The following is a 21186-nucleotide window of genomic DNA, read 5'->3' as shown; positions in this document are numbered from 1 at the left end:
GTATTTAATGCCGTTGTACATAAAAGATTCCGCATGCGATACATGTGCCAGATTATATTCTTTTCTACTCTAGGCACATGGCCCAAAACTTTTTTGGGGAGGGGGGGGGGGGGTCAGTCGATTAGATCGACCCCAGTACGCAACTGAATTTTTACCAATTTGTGGTGGATTGTTTTGAATGCACCACCTTCGCTGTTGCTCACATCCAGGACCACAAATTTACCTTCTGGGTCCAGGAAGATCGTCCATACCTCGAGATCCAGGCCTTTCCTAAACAATACTGCTACCCCGCTCCCCATTCCAGGCCGACTAAGAGATGTGTAAATCTCAAACTCGTCAAAATTTGGGGCTAGATTGCGTGTGTCGGAAATCCTGGTTTCACTGACGGCTGTCGCATCCATAGATAGTGACATCCCAGACCACGAACATTTATACCACCCACTATTAAACTCCCCATGATGACCGGATGGAATTTGGAGAAGACACAAAAGGCGTCTAACTACCACTCAGGTGTCGCTGGAAGTCAGGTGGCTCAATGTCTATGAATTGTTGCGGTTTCTCTAGGAACCCCTTTAAAAGCTTAGTCGTGGCCTTGATATTAGGGGTTCCCACATCTTGCGGCAAGCTCTCCCTAATGAGCTTATATGCCTCTGTGGGTATTCACACCAGCATCAGTGTTTCTGGCACTTGAAAGGTGCTAGTGCCAAAGATCACACCCACTCTCTTGACATCCTTCGTTCGTACTTAGAGGTCCATCAATTGTTCATTTGCCCTCCTCAGTAGCATGAAGTTTGGTGTTTGTGTGGTTGGTTGTTGCTACTGGGTGCGCTTTCTTTTGGCCAGTTGTTGCAGTTGGGGCAGTGTTGGTGGAGCAGTTTGTGATTGTGATGCTGGAGAGGTTGGTGATGCTGTAGGTGTATCTGTGAAAGCTGTGGGTGTGTTTCCTATGTTTTTTGGTGTATGTGTTGATGTGGGACATGATGTATTTTTATGTTTCTTTTTCGGGTTTTTCGGTTTTGGGGGTTCCTCCTCATTTTCCGCTGCGTGTTGCCGATGAATCTGTGTCTGTGCAATCGGGGTATGAGTTAATGGGGTTTGAAGTAGATGGGGAGAGGAAGTAAGAGAGCTTTGTTGAGGGAGCCTCCCGGTGCTGTGTGTGTCCTTATATATTGTCTCTTGTACTGTTATAGAGTGAAGCTGGAGCATCTGTTGTTGGTGTTGTTGGTGTTGCTAGTGTTGTTGATGCTGCTGGTGTTGCTGTTGTTACTGGGGTTGCTGCTGATGCTGGTGTTGGTGATTTTATTTCGTTTATTGGCTTTGCTGTTCTTCTTGGTGATGACGCCATTGCTGCCGGGGTTGGTGCTGCTTTTGTTATTGGCCGTTGTTGGTTTGTTTGTTGTTGTTGTCGAGGTTTTTGGGAACCTGGTGTTGGCAATAAGGACCTTCTATGGTCCCCTGTCTTCTGTTGGGGGTAGAAGGCTCTCAAATGTCCTGTCGCTCCACACAGGTGGCGCTGTGGCCTTCTACCCTCGCCCCCCACTGTGACATGTAATTCTTCCCCTACTGGAAGGCGAATGAGGTCTGGGAGCTTGTGAATAGCTTCTGATTGACTGTGGAGGAATACCTCCACACTGGCCCCAGACCAATTTTCACGGCCTGTCCTTTTGACCTCCAGGAAGCTGTTTCTCACCTCCAAAAGGATCGATGCGAGAATCCACCACAGGTTTACCACTGATAGTACCCCATCGATCTTTATGCGAACCATCTTTCTACTATAGGTACAAGGCTTGAAATTTTGGGGAAGGGGATGTGTCGATTACATCAACCCCAGTGTTTCACTGGTACTTAATTTATCGATCCCGAAAGGGTAAAAGGCAAAGTCGACCTCGACAGAATTTGAATCCAAAACGCAGCGACGGGCGAAATACCACTAAGCATTTCGCCCAACGTGCTAATGATTCTGCCAGCTCACCGCCTTCAGTAACGATGAAGTTGTTGATGATGATGATGATTATGATAATAATAATAATAATAATGATAATAATAATAATAATAATAATGGTTTCAAATTTTATCACGAGGGCAGCCATTTTGGGGAGATGAGTCGATTGCATCGACCCCGGTGTTTCACTGATAGTTTATCGACGCCAAAAGGATGAAAGGCAAAGTTGATCTCAGCGGAATTTGAACTCAGAACGTAGCGACGGGCGAAAAACCGCTAAGCATTTCGTCTGACGTGCTAACTCTTCTGCCAGATCGTCGCCTTACTACTACTACTACTACTACTACTACTACTACTACTACTACTACTACTACTACTACTACTACTACTACTACTGTATGTATACATTATCTATCTATCTATCTATCTATCTATCTATCTATCTATCTATCTATCTATCTACCTTCATTTATTTCTCTATTATCAGGGTGGTCCACGAGAAGCAGGGGAGTCCTGCTGTGGATATTTGGTGGTAGAACCATGCAGTTAACACACACATATAGCCTGACAAAAACGACGAAGATTAGTTTTCTACCACTCATTGGTTACTCAGCCATGTGTCAGAGAAAACGGTTTCCTTGTATCATGACCTCAAAACTATTATTGTTGATTCGACACGCTTTTGGGAACAGTTTTTATCTTTTAATTATCTTTGACAAATGTTTATAATTATCGTTTAATTATCTTTGTGAAACGCTCTTAACAATAGTCATATTTTTAATTACCCGTTTGTTTTTTACTTGGTTCAATCATAAGACTGCAGCCATACTGGAGTATCTTGAAGAATTTTTAGTCGAATGAATCGATCCTACTAAATTTTAAAGCCTGGCACTTATTCTATCAGTGTCTTTTGCCGAACCGCTAAGTTACGGGGACGTAAACACGTCTGTACCAATTGTCAAGCGGTGGTGGGTGACAAATGCAGACACAAAGACATACACACACATAGACAGCATATATACGACGAGCTTCTTTCAGTTTCCCTCTACCAAATCCACTCACAAGGCTTGATACTTGCTCAAGGTGCCTCACAGTGGGTCTGAAAACGTGACCATATGGCTGGGAAGCAAGCTTCTTACCACACAGCCACGCTTGCGCCTATATTATCGAATTAAAGATACAGAACCTTGTATTGCAGGAATTTTGTGAAAGACGCTCGTTTTACAGGTTAATGAATGATCTGGTCAGATGCAATGTTAGTTTGAATGAACCTGCTGACGTAGATGGGAATCAATGGTGAAAGAGGATTGGTCAATATTGAGTACACGAGTCTTATGTTTTGGACTCCTTATAGAAACAGTAGAACATCGACAAAATCGAATACTGTTTTCACAACTGGGACGATATAGTTCATACATATGTAAATATCCTAGATCGATTTTTAAACAAATGGCTGCCATGAAATCGTTCGCCAATGTATTCCAACAGCTGGTCTACAGAATCACGTCTTCTTTAGCCAACTTCTACTAATAGTATAGTAATTTCTTCTTAGAGCTCGCTGGTCTCGTGTCATATCTTCTCATTATCTCTCTTCCTCTTGCAATACCTATTGAGACAACAACTTGGGCTCTGAATTAAGCAGTTTCCAATCTTGGCCCAATTTTGCTTGAATTTATTCTTCAATTCTTTATGAACTATTTTAATAATATACACGCAGATTCCCTTGTTCGAAAATATAAGCACACAGATCGTGTCGTATAGCCAGCTGGAGACGATGTCTCCTGGGACTAAATTACAGCAACATTCGTCCTAAGCCAGGACTGCCATGTTATGTTGGCAAACAATCTTTACTCCAATTTTATTATTGCCTAAATGCCACAATTATTAAATGCTTTTGATACATGACCCGCGTGGGTATAGGGGTGGCGGACTGCCCATTTCTTTGAAATTGTTTGATAGAGAAATATGATTTTCTAGTTTCCTTATTTATTGTTAATGCTTAGAAATTGTGTGGATCCAGTGGACTGAGTCAGGATGATTTCTGTTTTTTATTGGTTGGCTACGTATTTCTTCTTTGACCTTCACTTATGTTTGTTCTTCGTGTCTCTGAACATGGTCAGGTTAGCAGTGTAGTGGAAATATATAGTCAGTACGAGGTGTTGATGTGGCTGCGTGTATGTTATTACAAGAATTCATAAAGGGTTGAAGAATAAATTCAAGACTTATATATATTTACTACATGAAAATATATTTTATTTTTGGTCGATGATGAAACATAATCAAAATGTAGAATCTAATTGAATGAACAATCTATGTGAGAAAGTTCAGAGATAGGAAACATAGAAATAACAGCCAAATGGTGGCTCTCAGTCATGTGGCGTAGAGAAATAGACGGACATAGCAATGACGCGAATGGCTCTAAGTCTAATCGACGTAAAAGCGAAGAGCAGGGTTAGCAAGCTGTTTTTATTAATGGAACGCTAGACATTCTAGAAACTTCCAAGAGAAACGCTAAGCTTCTTGAATAATTAAGAATTACGTCTCATGATACAGATGCTTCGAGAAACTTAGTAAAGGGAGGTTACTCTACAATATTTCTTGCAAGGAGATCATTCAACTACCTAGCTACCGCTACAGCAGCTTTACTCTCTATGGGCCGGGTGATGACTTATTAGACGAATATCGGCATAAAATCCACGATTATAGTGGTGCCACATAACAGCAGAATCAAAACCCGGTGGTACTCTTGCTTTCCGAGCAGGCCACCTTTCTTTTGCTTCTCTGGTCATTTCCGATTCTGCGTGTTGTACTCCAAAATACAGACCACCCTATACCACAGTGACCAATCTTGACATTAGATGTTCCCTAGTAAATTGTTCTAAATTACACTTCTTCAATCTATCAACAGTGGCTTTGAATCTACAACTTTGATTTTAAAGAGTGAAAAGAAGAATAAGCGAATAAAATTAACTATAACGCTAAATATTAAATCAAATGAATTTTAGAATTAACAAATAAATAATAGACAAATAGATTCTTCTTCTTCTTCTTCTTCTTCTTCTTCTTCTTCTTCTTCTTCTTCTTCTTCTTCTTCTTCTTCTTCTTCTTCTTCTTCTTCTTCTTCTTCTTCTTCTTCTTCTTCTTCTTCTTCTTCTTCTTCTTCTTCTTCTTCTTCTTCGGCGGCGAGCTGGCAAAATCGTTAGCAAACTGGACAAAATGCTTAGCGGTATTTCGCCCGTCGATACGTTCTGAGTTCAAATTCCGCTGAGGTCGACTTTACCTTCTATCCTTTCGGGGTCGATAAAATAAGGACCAGTTGAACACTGGTGTCGATGTAATGAACTCATCCCTGCCTCCCCCAAGCTGCCCTTGTGGCAAAAATTTGAAATAATAATAATAATAATAATAATAATAATAATAATAATAATAATAATAATAATAACACCGGGGAGACAGAATAACACCGGGGAAGTTTAATATGTGAGAACGATAAATCACTGCTCCGAAACTTATCCAAAAACATCGGAAATAAAGACATCGCATTGAGCCAAAAAATAGCTGACAAAGGGTTGGATTATATCCGAGTAAGTAATACTCATTGAAATTTTTTTCTATCTTTCCAAATATAATGATGTATTTTAATTTGATACCTCCACTACCTGCACAGCGATCGTAAACACACGTGTTACATCAAAATCAAACCATCTTCGAACCCCAAAACACCATGTACAAAAAAATTACAAACAGATTAAATAACACCGGTATTATTACACCCAAGAATAACAACCGAGAAGTGCGTACTGTAAGCTTGTTACTTAAAAAATACGAAGATCTGAACGTGCAAAACAATCTGACAACAGAAATAAACGAACCGGTACCCTACGAAAACGATGACCGTCAAAATAAAGGACCGGACGTTGTTCCTCATGTCCCGCAAACAAAACCGAAACGGCATAAATGGACACGTGAGGAATACATTTCGATACTATACGCCTATTTCACAGCAGTGCTCTACCCAAAAAACGAAAACGGAACAACACATACATATAAAATATGGAAGAAAAATAATGTAAATATAGCAAAACACGAGGACAAACGTAACATTTCCGGCAAAAACGAAGTAAACAAAAAACATCAAACCCAGACCGTAGAGATGTATAATAGTGTACAAAAAGCACCAATCCAGAACACCACAGACAAACATATGAATGAAAAGGAAGGCAAAACAAATATAAAGCCTGGAAATAACGAAGGGAAACCTAATAATTACGATACTATGAAAATGAGAATAACCAAAGAACTGAAAACCACAGATCTTAGAATGGACCACAGATTATATCTCCCAAAAATCAAAATACACAATAATCAAAATACACAATAAAACATCAATAATAAATAGCATAAACCTGGCCGTCACGGAACTAACATCCACAGAAACAACAGGCAATATCACTGAGCTAAATGACATAATATATGCGGCAGCCACTGCAGCCACAAAAGAAGCAGGATACTCACTCAAACCCATCCGAACAGGAGTTCTACCACCCAAACAGACCTTGTGGATAAATAACATCCAGAACAAAATTTAAAAAAAGAGAAAAGATTTATCGATTCTCAACGAAATTAGTAAACAATCAACACTACTAAGTAACAAAAAGAAAACAAAAATACTGTACAAATACAGCATTACAGAAAAAGACTTACTTGAGGCAAAAGAAAAACTAAAGCAAGACATCCTTGCCAAAGCACAAAGGATCCGCCGGTATGAGAAACGCCAACGTTTCTTTGAACAAAACAAACAGTTCAAATCCAACCCCCAAAAACTACCAAGAACTGGGTAAAAATAAAATAGACATTACTTCAGCACCAACAGCAGAAGAACTAGAGAAATTCTGGAAACAAATATGGTCGGTGAAGCAACAACCCCAGAAAAGGACCATTAAAACAACGAACTTAGCACCTGAGCAACTCTGGGCCCCTATAACAACTGAAGAGGTCACCCAGACACTACAAAGACTAAGCAACTGGAAGGCACCTGGACACGACAAGATCCCCAATTTCTGGTTAAAACACCTGCCAGGAATCCATAAAAAGCTGGCAGAAAACTTTAACAACATACTAGCAGATCCAGAGCTCAATGCTAAAAACAAGATAATGGGTATCAACACTTTAGCTGTCCCAGTTATAAGCTACAGCTACAACATCCTTAACTGGACACTAAACGAACTATCTAAAATAGACAGGAAAACAAGAAAAATAATGACAGGATATAGGATGCACCACCCAAAATCTGACATAGAAAGGCTATATATACAACGCACAGAAGGTGGCAGGGGTCTTATACAGCTAGAAAACTATTATAAAATAACCACCATAGGACTGCAAAAATACCTACTCCAGAAGCAAGGGAAACTAATACAAATAGCCGCAAAACACGAGCAAAACAAAAAACTGTTTTCAGTATTTAAGGAAGCTGACAAATACAAACAAGAAATCAATCTACCTAACAAATACGAAGAAGAAGAAGAAGAAGAAGAAGAAGAAGAAGAAGAAGAAGAAGAAGAAGAAGAAAAAGAAGAAGAAGAAGAAGAAGAAGAAGAAGAAGAAGAAGAAGAAGAAGAAGAAGAAGAAGAAGAAGAAACAACAAAAGCTATAAAACAAATGAAATCCAAACTAAAACTAGAACAGCAACGGACCATGATAAAACGATGGCAAGAAAAGCCCCTACATGGTAAATACTGGGCTAAACTAAATGCGAAAGAAATAGACAGAGAAAAATCCCAGCAATGGCTGAGAAGCTCAGGACTCAAAGCAGAGACTGAAGGATTTTTAATTGCTGCACAAGACCAGAGCCTCCCCACCAGAAATTACCAAAAACACATAATGAAAAGAAACATAACAAGTAACTGTAGAATATGTGGAGATGGACAAGAAACAATAAATCATATTATCTCTGGCTGCCCAGTCCTGGCTAAGAAGGAATATATTCAGACACGACAGAGCTGGGACCTATATACACTGGAAGCTATGCCAACACTATGGAATAACAACAGAAAAAAGATGGTATAAACACACGCCAGAAAAGGTCACAGAAAACGAGAAAGCAACCATACTCTGGGATATGCCAATACACACAGATAGAGAAATTAAGGCAAATAGACCAGATATAGTTGTCAAAGATCATGAAGAAAAAAAATGCTTTCTAATTGATGTATCAATACCAGCAGATGACAACGTTTCTCTAAAAGAAATGGAAAAACTTTCAAAATACAAAGACCTTGAAATAGAGATAACTCGAATGTGGCGTCTAAAAACAGAAACAATTCCTATCATAGTAGGTGCCTTAGGTATAATAAAAAAATATTCAGACAAATACATAACAAAAACACCAGGACTTACAAATATATATAACATACAGGAAATTGCACTACTGGGTACTGCACACATTCTACGCAAAACACTTTCAATACAGTAAACATAAGAGCACCACAGCAAACCACAGCACATACCCAAGGCGCACAGAGCTGCGCTCGGTAGTGAAGTGAAAGCACGTTATAAAAATAAAACTACTGAATAATAATAATAATAAAAATACAGTAGGACTTTTGCAATGAAAAGGATGTTTACATTTTCGAATACTCAGAGAGAATCAAAAAGAAAAGTAAACAAGTTGTAGATAGTAAAGTTTTAAGATTTACTAAATATGGCCTTTGGTATGAATGCAGAGAGAGAAATGGCAGTGTTCTTAGAATAAAAAGGTGGATGATGTTTACATTTTTGAATACTCCGAGAGAAAGGAAAGGATAGGTATTCACAGTAGTTGTAGATATTAAAGGGTTTTTTTTAAAGCTGATCGTAGGTATGTAAATTTCCTCACTTATTTTATTTTGAGGAAGATTTAAAATATTCACAAAAAGTTGTAGATATTCCAGTCCTTGGGAAAGTAGGAGGAAGAGATTTTTACCTTGTTGGATATTTTTATCTTTTTATTTTTTCTTCTTCTTTTGGACTTTTTCTTTTTTGTTAACGAATGTGCCAGCCTGCAGAACGTATATACAACACTATGATCTACTATACACTCATATATCTGTACATACATACAGGGTGAGCTAAAAGTAGGTATACACATTGAAATTCTTTCATTTTATTACTTTTACACTGATTTATTACAATTACATTTATAAAACACAGTTTAATCTCGTAAATGGTCGAAATGTCCTCCTTCAACATGGGAACATTCTTCAAACCTCCCAGAACACCGTAACACACAGCACGTTATTCACGGTTCCTGTAAAAAACAAATAAGTTAATTTTAAAAGTGTTTACCTACTTTTGGCCCACCCTGTATATACGTAAATAGCCGCATGCCTCCTAGTACACACATGAGTCGGCAGACATATTGACATAAAACATTAGTTTATAACAATTTAAAACGTAACTTAATTGCAATGTAAGAGTAATGCTTCCGGAATCAAATAATTGATGTTCGTACAATAAAAATAACAATTCAAAAATAATCATTCTTTTCTGGCCAATTTTGTTTTCACATTCCAATTTGTGTTCTTGTCAACATACAGAAAGAAACTACTTTCCAAGAAGGCAGCAGAAGTTGCAGCTATGTGAGTCTCAATTCTTTTTTGAAATTTTCAGTTATATCCACATCTTACGATATTGTAATATAAATTCTCTCTGATTATTCACAGCTACTTTATATTAAAATTAAAGTTATTTATATTACGTTTGTAATTTTAGTTTAACCTAAAACTTCGTTTAAATTGTATTTTAAACGAAAGACCTGTTAGGATAAGATTTGCATTTAATATTTCTGTTAGTTTATATTCTAATGAACATAAAGAAAATAATGTCACGTTTATAATTTTCGATAAGACAAGTATTATATTTCTTTTTAATAGTATTTTATAACATTTTTCTATCTTGATATAATAAGTATTTTTATATACCTTCGTTTGTTATTTATTGTTGATTGATATATACATTCAATTTATTATTATTATTGTTGTTGTTTTTGTTCGGGCCAATGATCATGAGGTCATTGGTAACCATAGGTACATAAGTGACAGGTATTTGCATGTATCTGTGTATTTGTATGTAAGTGTATAGGTGGCATTTCATGTGCGGAATAAAAGGTGAAAGTTGTTATAGAAAGAGGAAATGACATTGTGTTACAGGGGAAAATATTTATTTGACTCTCACTCTTTTTCTTTCGTTTCTCTGTTAGGGTTTAGTTCCTGCCAATTAGAATGAGGCCATTGGTAACCATAGGTACATATATATGTGTGTATTTACGTATGATTGGCAGTGTGTCTGTTTATTTGACTCTCACTCCCCTTCGTTTCTTTGTCTTTTTTCTTGGATCGTTCGTAAACGTTCCTAAGAGAAAGTAGCAATTGAAACGATGTGTAAGAGGAATAGAAATAGTTAATTTTAGAGGGGCAAAGTAATTTTGTATGTAGTTTTAGTATCTGTCATTACAGTATCGAAATGTGATTGTTTCAGTTTTGATAGTTTTCTTTTTCTCCTTCCTTTCTTTTTGTATTTGTTGTTGGATTTTCGTAACGGTTCATAAGAGAAAGTAGGAGTTGAAAGGATTTGTATTAGAAAGAGGAAATTAAATTTTATTAGGGAGAAAATGTTTACTTCTGTAGTTTTACGGATTTTATTCATTATTAGGAAATTTTTGGAGTGAAAAACGACGCAGTGACCTAACAAATTGTATTTAGAATATTAATTGCGATTGTTTAATCGAAGAAATTTGGAATTGTGTAAATGTATGAATTTTAAACATACACACACACAGAGAGAAAATCTGCCTTTTATAGTATAGATATATGTGTGTGTGTATATATATATATATATATATATATATATATATATATATATATATATATATATATATATATATATATATATATATCTATATCTATATATATATATATATATATATATATATATATATATATATATATATATATATATATATATGTTGTACTTGGGGATGGTCATATTGCCAGTTTAGCCAATAAAAACACACGCACAGTATATTTGGTGTTAATTTGCTTCAGCTTTATATTACATTAATCTTAATCTTATTTCGGCCAGAGTTCTTTCGTCACACTTCTGTGACCTCATCAGTGGTCCTTTGTTTCCTTCTTTCTTATGTGTGTCTCACCTTGCTAACTATCAGCCAAATGGAAACAAAGGACCACTGATGAGGTCACAGAAGTATGACGAAAGAACTCTGGCCGAAATAAGATTAAGATTAATGTAATATAAAGCTTAAGCAAATTAACACCAAATATACAGTGCGTGTGTTTTTATTGGCTAAACTGGCAATATGCCCATCCCCAAGTACAACAACATCTGTTTCAACACACGATTTCATATCAAAAGTCTTGCAAAACAAATATGTATATATATATATATATATATATATATATATATATATATATATATATATATATATATATATATATATATATATATATATGTATATATATATATATATATATATATATATATATATATATGTATATATATATATATATATATGTATATATATGTATATATATGTATATATATGTATATATATATATGCATATATATGTATATATATTCGCACATATACACACACTCACACGCTATTGTAGAATATACTTGCTCAAGGTTTCATGCAATGGCACTGAACCAAGAGCATGTGGTTAGGCAGAACACGTCTTATTACACAGCTACAACTACGCCTTAAATTTGTTTTTATTGTGAATCAGGTTGTAGTATTAATGATGGAGATTGCTTTCTCTTCTTCTTTTGCCTTTGCAGTAGGCAGAAAGTCCTTAGTTGGGTGATAGCGTCATACAAATCTTCGGCTCTCTACCAATGTTGTGGGGAGAGTCATTGACACCCCTGGGGATTGGAAGAATAGACTAGCCGAACTCTTATTGATGGCAATCCGTCGGTTGCGACGACGAGGGTTCCATTTGATCCAACCAATGAAACAGCCTGCTCGTGAAATTAGCGTGCAAGTGCTGAGCACTCCACAAACACGTCTGCCCTTAATATAGTTCTCAGGAAGATTCAGCGTGACACAGAGTGTGACAAGGCTGGCCCTTTGAATTACAGGGTACAACAGAAACAGGAAGAGAGAGTGAGAGAATGTTGTGGTGAAAGAGTACAGCATGGTTCGCCCCCCACTGCCGGAGCCTCGTGGAGATTTAGGTGTTTTCGCTCAATAAACATTCACAACATCCCGGTCTGGGAATCGAAATCGCGATCCTACGACCGCGAGTCCGCTGCCCTAACCATTGGGCGATTGCGCCTCCACCAAACTCTTATAAAGAGTAGCGTTTTGGTTGAGGCAACAGGTCGGTAAGAGTCGGTGTGTTTGTTCCGCTTTGAACTCGCACCGAATCCGTAAGTTACCATAAATGATAGTTGTTCGAATTACTGCGTGTTGGTCCCTCCTACCCACAATATATCGGATGCAGCTGTGCAGTGTTAACAGCTAGAGGAGATGACTTCTTGGGGTTAAAAAATCGTACTAAAGTCCGTTCTAGCGAAAGACAAGAGTACTAACAAGAGTGCTGAGTACAATGAAAAACGAATGTGTTGTGTGCAACGAATAATATTACCTATGAGTCGGGCAGCAATTACGATGCCAGGGATATAAAAACCACCGCATACAAAAAGGGTTCCATCCAACGAATGAATCAGTTGGAAAATAGTTTCGAGTCTCTCCTGATCTGTCTTTGTCAAGTGCCCCATTCCTATACTTAGCCAGTTCTTCCTGCTTACCGTGCGCCCTTCTGATATATGAGGCACCTCTTCAGTGCTATAGCTAAAGTGTGTGATACCCGGAGCAGCCCTTCAATTTGCCGTCCCCAGGATCCCACAAAATATATACATTGCACAGTGACTATATCGACTGTTGCATTTAACGGTGCGTAATGTCCATCTCCCGACATTAAAACCATTATTACAGCTTATCCCCATAAAAGTGTCGCGTGGGACGGACCTCCCCCTCCGCCTCGTTCTAGCTACTTTAGTACTCTTCTTCAATGTCGGCCAATACAGGCGTTACCATTAATCAGATGTTTATTTCTGACATCACGTCTGTCGCCCTCACCTTCACACCGCATCGGCAACGATATGAAGATTTTAGGATTAATTCCTCACTTTTGAGAAAGTTTCTTGCCTCGATGTGTGTAAAGAATCTGACATGGACCGTACTGCATTTTCTGCCACGAGTGCTAAAAGTACTTTTACTCTGAACAAATTTCAGGCACCTTTCTACATAGACTTAAATTGGTTTTTCCACTCATCTTCTTTTTTTGCCTCGTGCAACTATAGGTTACCACGCGTCTGCTTTGTTCTGTAGGCTCTGCTTTGGTTACCATTTTCTTCAACTGTGACAACCATTACATTTTTAAATTAATCTTTTCTGATATCTTCACTGCAGTGAAAAATGACTCAGTTTTTGCGCTTACATGACCTATTGGTTTGTATGCTAACGGATTGACCTGCTACAACAGTCATAATGGCGATGAGGATATCATTGTTTGATGGGTGCAAAAATGGATCTTACAGTGACGAGATAATGGTGGTGGTGGTGGTGATGGTGGCTTCTTTGTTTCGTGAGAAATTGTCTGCTTGCAACAGGTGTGGCGATTCCTTGACGTCAGTTTTCCTTGCAACTCAGGAAGCTCGCCGTGTCTTTGTTTAAATGTTGTCGTCGTGGTTATCACAGTTTCTGCCTTCTCCTTCAGTTTTTACATCCGGTTTAAAATAAATCTTCTTCATTTCGAATAGTTACAAAAAAATGTAACTAAAATGATTCTTCATTAGTTACTTTCAGTTTTATAATGAATATTTTCTGTTTGAAATATCTATGGAATAATTAACCTAAAACGAATCTTCATTATTTTATGTTCTATTTTTTATATTTTTACAGATAACCAAATATGGCTGCCGTACAGACGACACTAACAGCAACTAGTTCTCTTATTCTTTCAATCATTCTTATTAGCACACTGACATCACTAAACATCGATGCGAAGGAACGCGGAAATAATTGTGAAATTAAAATTCCTCCCAATGTCAGTGAGATTTTATCTCGTTTAGTAAAATTGGAAAAAAAAGTTTTCAATTTTGAAGTCCATTTATCAAACAAGTCACTTGATGACCTTCTTAATCCTGTACCATTAGATTATTTCGCGAACGCGAGACAATTTACCTGGATTCCAGATGAACCAGACGGTTTAATAGCGTATAAAAATTTCTATTATGATTTTTCAATCTACTCTTTGAATTTGTTAGATGTCTACATTGCTAATCCAAGAATTGATATCGATATAAATTGCACAAAACAAAATATTCACAGACACGATATAATATATTTGATTTCCCAGGAATTGAAGAAACTCGTATTTATTGATAAATTGCAAATGGGAAAATCTGGATACATGTGTTTTTTTATAAATTTGTCTCAAGACATCAAGAAAAACAATCCTTTCGCATTTGAAGCTTACAGAAGAATTGGTATAAATCGGGATGTACTGAAGAAACATTGCTGCGAGCTCCATAAAAATGAAAGCCATGTTTATCACCCAAAATCCATTTGTTCTGGAAATAATATTAACGTCAGTATGTTTGTCAATTTTGAAAATTTCGTCGGAGCAGTTTTATGCGCATATTTTCCATTGTTTATTAATTTTGTATCAAAAGCTAAATTACCTTCATTTTCCCGTCAAAACACATCGCCATTCAAATTAGAATGGATCAACGAAAACCATAATACTTACAATTTCCCTCATTTTCTGTCTTGGTTATTTTGCTTTCACCATTCCACTTTCTTTGCCTCAAGACTAAGAAGATTCTTTTTTATTCTATTTTCTCTTTCAGTAATTTTCCTGGATCTTTTGATGCATTACTTCTTTTTATATGAAACAATAGAAATACTATTCCAAGATAGTATACCATTGGGTTATCGTGGCTTAATATTAGGAATCCCGCAAAGTTATGAGAATACAGATGGCTTCTTCGGGGGTCCCTTTTTGTGTTTCATGGGCTACATATTTTTCAACTTTATCCTCTTTGTTCTTCCCAGTCGTTTAAGTGAGACTATCGCTTATAATACATTACATCAAAGATCCACTTGCACATTTCTCATTCAAAATATGAGTTTATTAGAGAAGTATGGCAGTTTAAATGTTGCTACACTACAGGATTATGATCTACTCTATGCAATAATGAAAGCTAATATTTCTACTGCTTTAAACCCAAGTTTCTGGTATTTGATAATTTATACTTGGTTTAACCGTATAAAGAAAATTTGGTTATATTACTACGAAAGAAATATTTTCTGGCAATTCATTACACTTTGTCCCTTTGTTTCCATTACAATTTTATTCGCTGTATTTTCTGTCTGTGAATTATTTCTGTGCCTCTTGTATTACGGAATCCCATTTATTTATTTGATTCCGACTTTGCCATTAAGTTATTCTAGAGTTAATATTTTCCCTCTCTATGTGAATCCAAATTATATTTCTAAGATTGTTGCTGTAGTTCTAACTTTTCTCTCCTTACCGTTTTGTATATTATGGGCTCTTTATTCAATGTACATTTTTGTTATAACTTTGAAAGTTCTATGCACCTATATATTTACAATAGCTATCGCAGTATTGGCTAAACCTGATAGTGTCGGTGACGTATGGTTTGTTGCCATGTTTTTCGTGTATGGCGTTGCAATTGTGAAGACTATTATAACGCAGTATAAGTCAGTAATAGTCAATTCTGTAAAGCTCACTAAAATTTTTCTTCCAAATTTAGTTCAGACAAAATATGAAGAAGATTTCATAAATGCCAATTTGTTTAAGACAATTGTTAACCATCATTTTCCATTGAGATTCGAGATTGGTAAGTCCATTATGAAACTGTTTCTAATCGTATCTTTTTTCTTTGCTTGCAACAATATAATAAGTCGAAAGGACTTAGACTTATCAACGTTCACAAAGATTTCTTTGATACTGATGACGTCTTTGATGCCCAATCTTTTGTCGATAATGAATACTAGAGTTGCTTTCGATACAATCCTGTCAGATAAAATCATTGAAACAATCAAAGCATATAAAAAAGCGAATGAATCTCATCTCTGTTAATCAACAAAATGATATTAAAAAATATATTATTCGTCGCTTTATATGTTTTCTGCAAGTACACCCTGCATATTGTGTCATAGGGTATACATTCACAGGCGCGCCACAGGTAGCCTATGTATGCGTATACACATATATATATTCATATACATATTTACATGCATGCGATCACATACATACACAGGGTACGATGGGTAAATTGTCGCCATTTAATCATTTTAATTTCGCACATGCGCATTGTTGTTAGGGGATTTTGTCGACTACACAATACAGTAGGGTCATTTCGGCACCATGACGCAATTCACTCTGTCAGAAATTTAGAAACGACATGCTGTACTGCTTGGCATTCGCGCCGGAAGCTCCAATACAAAGATTCCAGAGTGTTTGGATGTCAATCTGAGGACAGTGCAGAGGATTCGGAAAGAGTTGGAGGAGTCTAATGGTGATTACGAAGGTACGGCAGCTCGGAAACTACACTCTGATTAGTCTGATAAGAAAAAAACTCCTGAATTTGTTGTTGAGATCCAGGCCATGATTGACAACTATCCCTCCAAGTTAATCAGGCCCATTGCCAGGGACATGGGAGTTTCTGTGCAAAAGGTACCTTCATCAGAGGGAAAATAATAGAAACATCCAATGTTAATCTTGACCAAAAAATGTGATAAAGGAGTTAGAACCAGAGTTATAAACGCCTAGCGGTATTTGTAGATGATGGAATCAAACATTGAATGACGAGGGAAAAGATCAGAAAAGAATGTTATCGCAGAGCTGAATCCAAGAAACAGGATCGAAGCGATCAATACTTTAGCCATACCGGTTGTGACTTGCAATTTCAATATTAATAACTGGTCAGTTACTGAAATCTGTAATCTTAATAGAAAAATACGTAAATTGTTGACAATGAATAGAATGCTCCACCCTAAGGAAAATATAGAACGAATTTACCTGCCAAGAAAAGAGGGTGGCCATGGAGTTTTACAACTGGAATTGATAATGAAGACTGCCACAGTTGGCCTAAACACCTACCTGAAAAACTCTGATGACTGGATGCTAAAGCTTGTCTTAAAGCATGGAAACAAAAGAATAAAAGCCTCACACTCAGTAACAAAATAGGCAAAGAAATATCTAAGTGAATTCCAAATACAACAACTCCCAGATTTAGACGTACTGGAAACAAGCACAGAAAAATCTAAGCGCACGAAAAGCCGTGCTTTCTTAGATATTCTTACTGGATAAATAGCACGAAAAACCTGTCAATGTCAAATACCCAAAGACAGTGAATAATGCCGATGTTGATAAAACCCTTACCCATCAATAGCTAGTGTCTTCTGGCTTAAAATCAGAGACAGAAGGGTTTATCATAGCAGCCTAAGATCAATGCCTACCTACAAGGAACTACCAGGCCAACATATTAAAGAACGGCAGTTGCCCAACATGTCGTGTATGTTAACAACAAAATGAAACCATCGATCATGTCTCTACCTGTAGTCTTCTTGCGCTTACAGAGTATCTCAGTAGGCATGATAGAGCAGCAAAGTGTATTCACTGGGTAATTTGTAAAGATTGGACCTGTCACATGATAAAAACTGGTGGGAACACAAACCACCTCCACTGCTTCAAAATAACCACATTTCGCTCCTTTGGAACTTCACCGTTCAAACTGACAGAGAGATATATGCGAATAGGCCAGACATTATATTGGAGGATTTCAGACAAAAATCATGCCCCCTCATTGATATGACATTCTCAATCGACATAAATGTATGTGTTAAGATTTACCAAAAACTAGGCAAGTATAATGATCTTGAAATAGAAATTGGCAAAACGTGGAACCTCAAGACTAAAACAATACCTTTGTGATCGGTGCCTAGGAATAACAGCAAAAGGGGCTGATTGCTACCCATCTTAGATAGTAGGAAATCCAAAAGTGGAAGAAATTATGAAAATAGTGCTCATAGGAACTATTCATATGCTACGTAAAATATTGTCTATGTAATTCCCCAAAACATTTAAAACTGTAAACAGTGTCAAAATACTTTTAAATGTACATAACAGTAAACACCTTTTACTATCACCTTAACATCAGAATGTCATCTTATAATCAAATTTCTTTTAAAATAAACTTCTAATTTACTTATATTTTGACAGACATTCTCTAGAACACTCAGTAACGCCTTGATATACGAGTTAATTTGTTCCCGGAGGCCATTCTCGTAAAACGAAAACTTGTAAAACAGAGCAATAATTTCCCATTAGTAGTAATGTTATAGATCGTAATTCGTTCCCAGAACAAAATATTTTATTTCTAAAATTTATAATACTCCTAAATAAATGGCAATAAAACAACAGTAAAATGTAAAGAATATTTTATGTAAAGTAAAAAGAATGTAAAGATCATTTATAATTAAAAAAATATCATTATTATAATCGTTTTCTGATTTGCTTTCACTCGCACTAGACTCGAGCGCACCATCTCACTTGTAGACGCAATCGCCGATTCATAGGCACTCGTAGACGGACTTACTCTTTACTCTTTACTCTCTTTTACTTGTTTCAGTCATTTAACTGCGGCCATGCTGGAGCACCGCCTCTAGTCGAGCGCAAATCGACCCCAGGACTTATTCTTTGTAAGCCTAGTACTTATTCTATCGGTCTCTTTGCCGAACCGCTAGGCTGCGGGGATGCAAACATACCAGCATCGGTTGTCAAGCGATGTTGGGGGGACAAACACAGACACACAAACATATACACACACACACATACATATATATATATACATATATACGACAGGCTTCTTTCAGTTTCCGTCTATCAAATCCACTCACAAAGCTTTGGTTGGCCCGAGGCTATAGTAGAAGACATTTGCCCAAGATGCTATGCAGTGGGAATGAACCCGGAACCATGTGGTTGGTAAGCAAGCTACTTACCACACAGCCACTAGATTTCTTTTTAAAAACAAGTCGAGAGTTGTTTGTTTTGAAGATGCTTTCTTTCGCTGCCTATAAATTTCTGGGTAACACGAAGAAGCATTTGTTATGGTAGTAGAAACTTTTGCAATTCGTTCAAAATTTGGATCTTGGGCTTGGAATATAAAAAATAGGAAATTCGGGGTCTCGTAAAGCGGGTCCTTGTAAAGGGAGGCATTACTTCACTCAGTGCAAAATCAAAAATATGGCACGTTGGCCATAATACCAACTTGAACTTCTAACTTGAGGCCTCTGAGTGAGACTTGGAGTCAACTTGTACAAACATATAATAATAATAATAATAATAATAATAATAATAATAATAATAATAATAATAATAATTAATTCGTTTTATTGGCCACAAGGGCTAATATCAATTAAAGACATATAAGGACAAAGACAGGACGAAGGTTACAAAAGGTTTTGTCCGAAAAGGTAGGAAAGTTCGTCTACACAGAGGAAGAAAACGAAGAAAGATATAAATAAATAGATAAATAAATAAGTAGAACTCCCAAAGGGGGAGGCGCTTCGAAAAAGGAAAGGTTTCACGTGGAAAAACCCATAAAACCACGGGAGCCTGGTCAGAAAAAATAAGAAAGGGGTATAGAGCTCTTTCTCCTTTTACATTACCTTTTTTTTTTTTCTACAGGTGTATTCTCAGAATTGGTCCGTTTATACTGGCCATTTTTCCAACAGTCACCCATCTTTCAACGAATTTGCTATGAGACAACACTTCCCTCTCTACTCTCATCTTCCTTTTTAAGTGGAACTTGAAAAAGTTGATGAGGCCTTGGCCAAAGAGGAAAGTGTCTGTCTTTAACCCTTTCAAACGGGTCCACCATATCACCTCTTTCGCTACAGCCACTAGGCATAGGAAAATTGCCTTGCCCTCCTGGTTAAAGGAGGTCGGCGGGTCAATTCTCACGATGGATCCAGCTGATAGCCGGATCCGTCCTACACGTGACAGTAGCTGTTCGATATAGACCCACAGGTCAGCAATGCTCGGGCACTGGACGAGTGCGTGCAGAACGGTTTCGTCGTCCTGAGCGCACCTCGGGCAAGCCCGGTTGACGGCACTTCCCTGTCGGTAGAGTTTATCTCGAACAGGTAGCGCACCTCGGTAGCACTGCCAGGCGAGGGACCTTTGGAAATTATCCATGGGCCCCGGCCCGAAAGTTCTCCTGAACAGACTGCTTAGCTGATTATCCTCGACGCCTAGAGTTTCCCCGAGAACGTCGTCGCACTTTTCTCCCACTAACCCTCTATAGAAAGCTAGAGTGGATCTACTACCGATCGCACTGCCCGCCCGACTGAGGGCGGTGAGAGCTTGGCGGCACTCGAGGTGCCAAGCGCCCTTTCTCGGTCTACGTTTGATCCAGGATTGCAGCTCTGTTAAAGAAACGAGCTGCGGAAAATCGCGTCTGACGAAAGGCGACCACACCTGTTCACCGTCCAGGAAGCGCCTGAGATGTCGTAGCCTGAGCGCATGTTTGCGCATCAGCAACCACGGCATGCCAAGGCCTCCGTTCAGCGGCTGCTGACAGCAGATGGAGCGCCTGACCAGTGGTACCTGACCCTTCCACAAAAAGTTGAAGAGCAAGCGTACCATCTTGGTTAACCAGCAGTCGGGACAAGGGACGACGGTCAAACGGTAATAGATGACGGATGCGATGTACGCATTCGCTACCTCCGCTCGACCTTTCAAGGAGAGCTTCCTCTCAGCCCATTTCTGGGTGAGGTTGGCCACCCTGTTCGTCACCTCTTCCCAGTTTTTCTCCAACTGGAGGTCCGGACCGAACCAGACCCCGAGCAGTTTAACGGGTCCGTCTGTCCAGCGCCCTACGACGCTGTTGGACGGCATGGACTTGCCCCTCCAGGTGCCTAGTTGCAAGCCCATTGACTTTTCCGCGTTAATTTTCGCACCTGTCACCGCTTCATACTCGTTTAGTGTCTCGCCAATCAGGTCAATATGCCTGTGGCTCGACACCATCACGGTAACGTCGTCGGCATAAGCAGACACGCTCCTTCCACATTCCAGATCACGCGGGACGCCCCTCAAAGCCTCCAACTTCCGCAGTAATGGCTCGAGAGTCAATACATACAGAAGGGA

At 38.0% G+C, this 21186-nt stretch overlaps 1 protein-coding gene across 6 annotated transcripts in view; it reads left to right on the top strand.

The window, feature by feature from the left end:
• Positions 1 to 18537, top strand: part of LOC106877662 (uncharacterized) — a 67152-nt gene extending 48615 nt beyond the window's left edge. The window contains exons 1-4 of one of the 6 annotated variants that reach the window (XR_016244732.1): positions 9442 to 9561; positions 13908 to 14595; positions 15785 to 15871; positions 18259 to 18537. Coding sequence is in view for 5 of the 6 variants with exons in the window: in XM_089365036.1 (XP_089221162.1) it covers positions 13918 to 16113 (2196 nt within the window). In the remaining variant the exon portion in view is untranslated. Of the gene's footprint in view, positions 1 to 9438; positions 9562 to 13907 lie in introns of those variants that run through there. The other 5 variants (XM_089365069.1, XM_089365047.1, XM_089365058.1 and 2 more) reach the window with 5 other exon arrangements.
• Positions 18538 to 21186: the final 2649 nt, after the last annotated feature.

This window comes from Octopus bimaculoides, chromosome 1 (genome assembly GCF_046866305.1).
Source record: "Octopus bimaculoides isolate indiv1 chromosome 1, ASM4686630v1, whole genome shotgun sequence".
Classification (NCBI taxonomy): Eukaryota; Metazoa; Mollusca; class Cephalopoda; order Octopoda; family Octopodidae; genus Octopus; species Octopus bimaculoides.
Note: the sequence above shows the minus strand (reverse complement) of the source record. Positions and strands in the feature narration are given on the sequence as shown.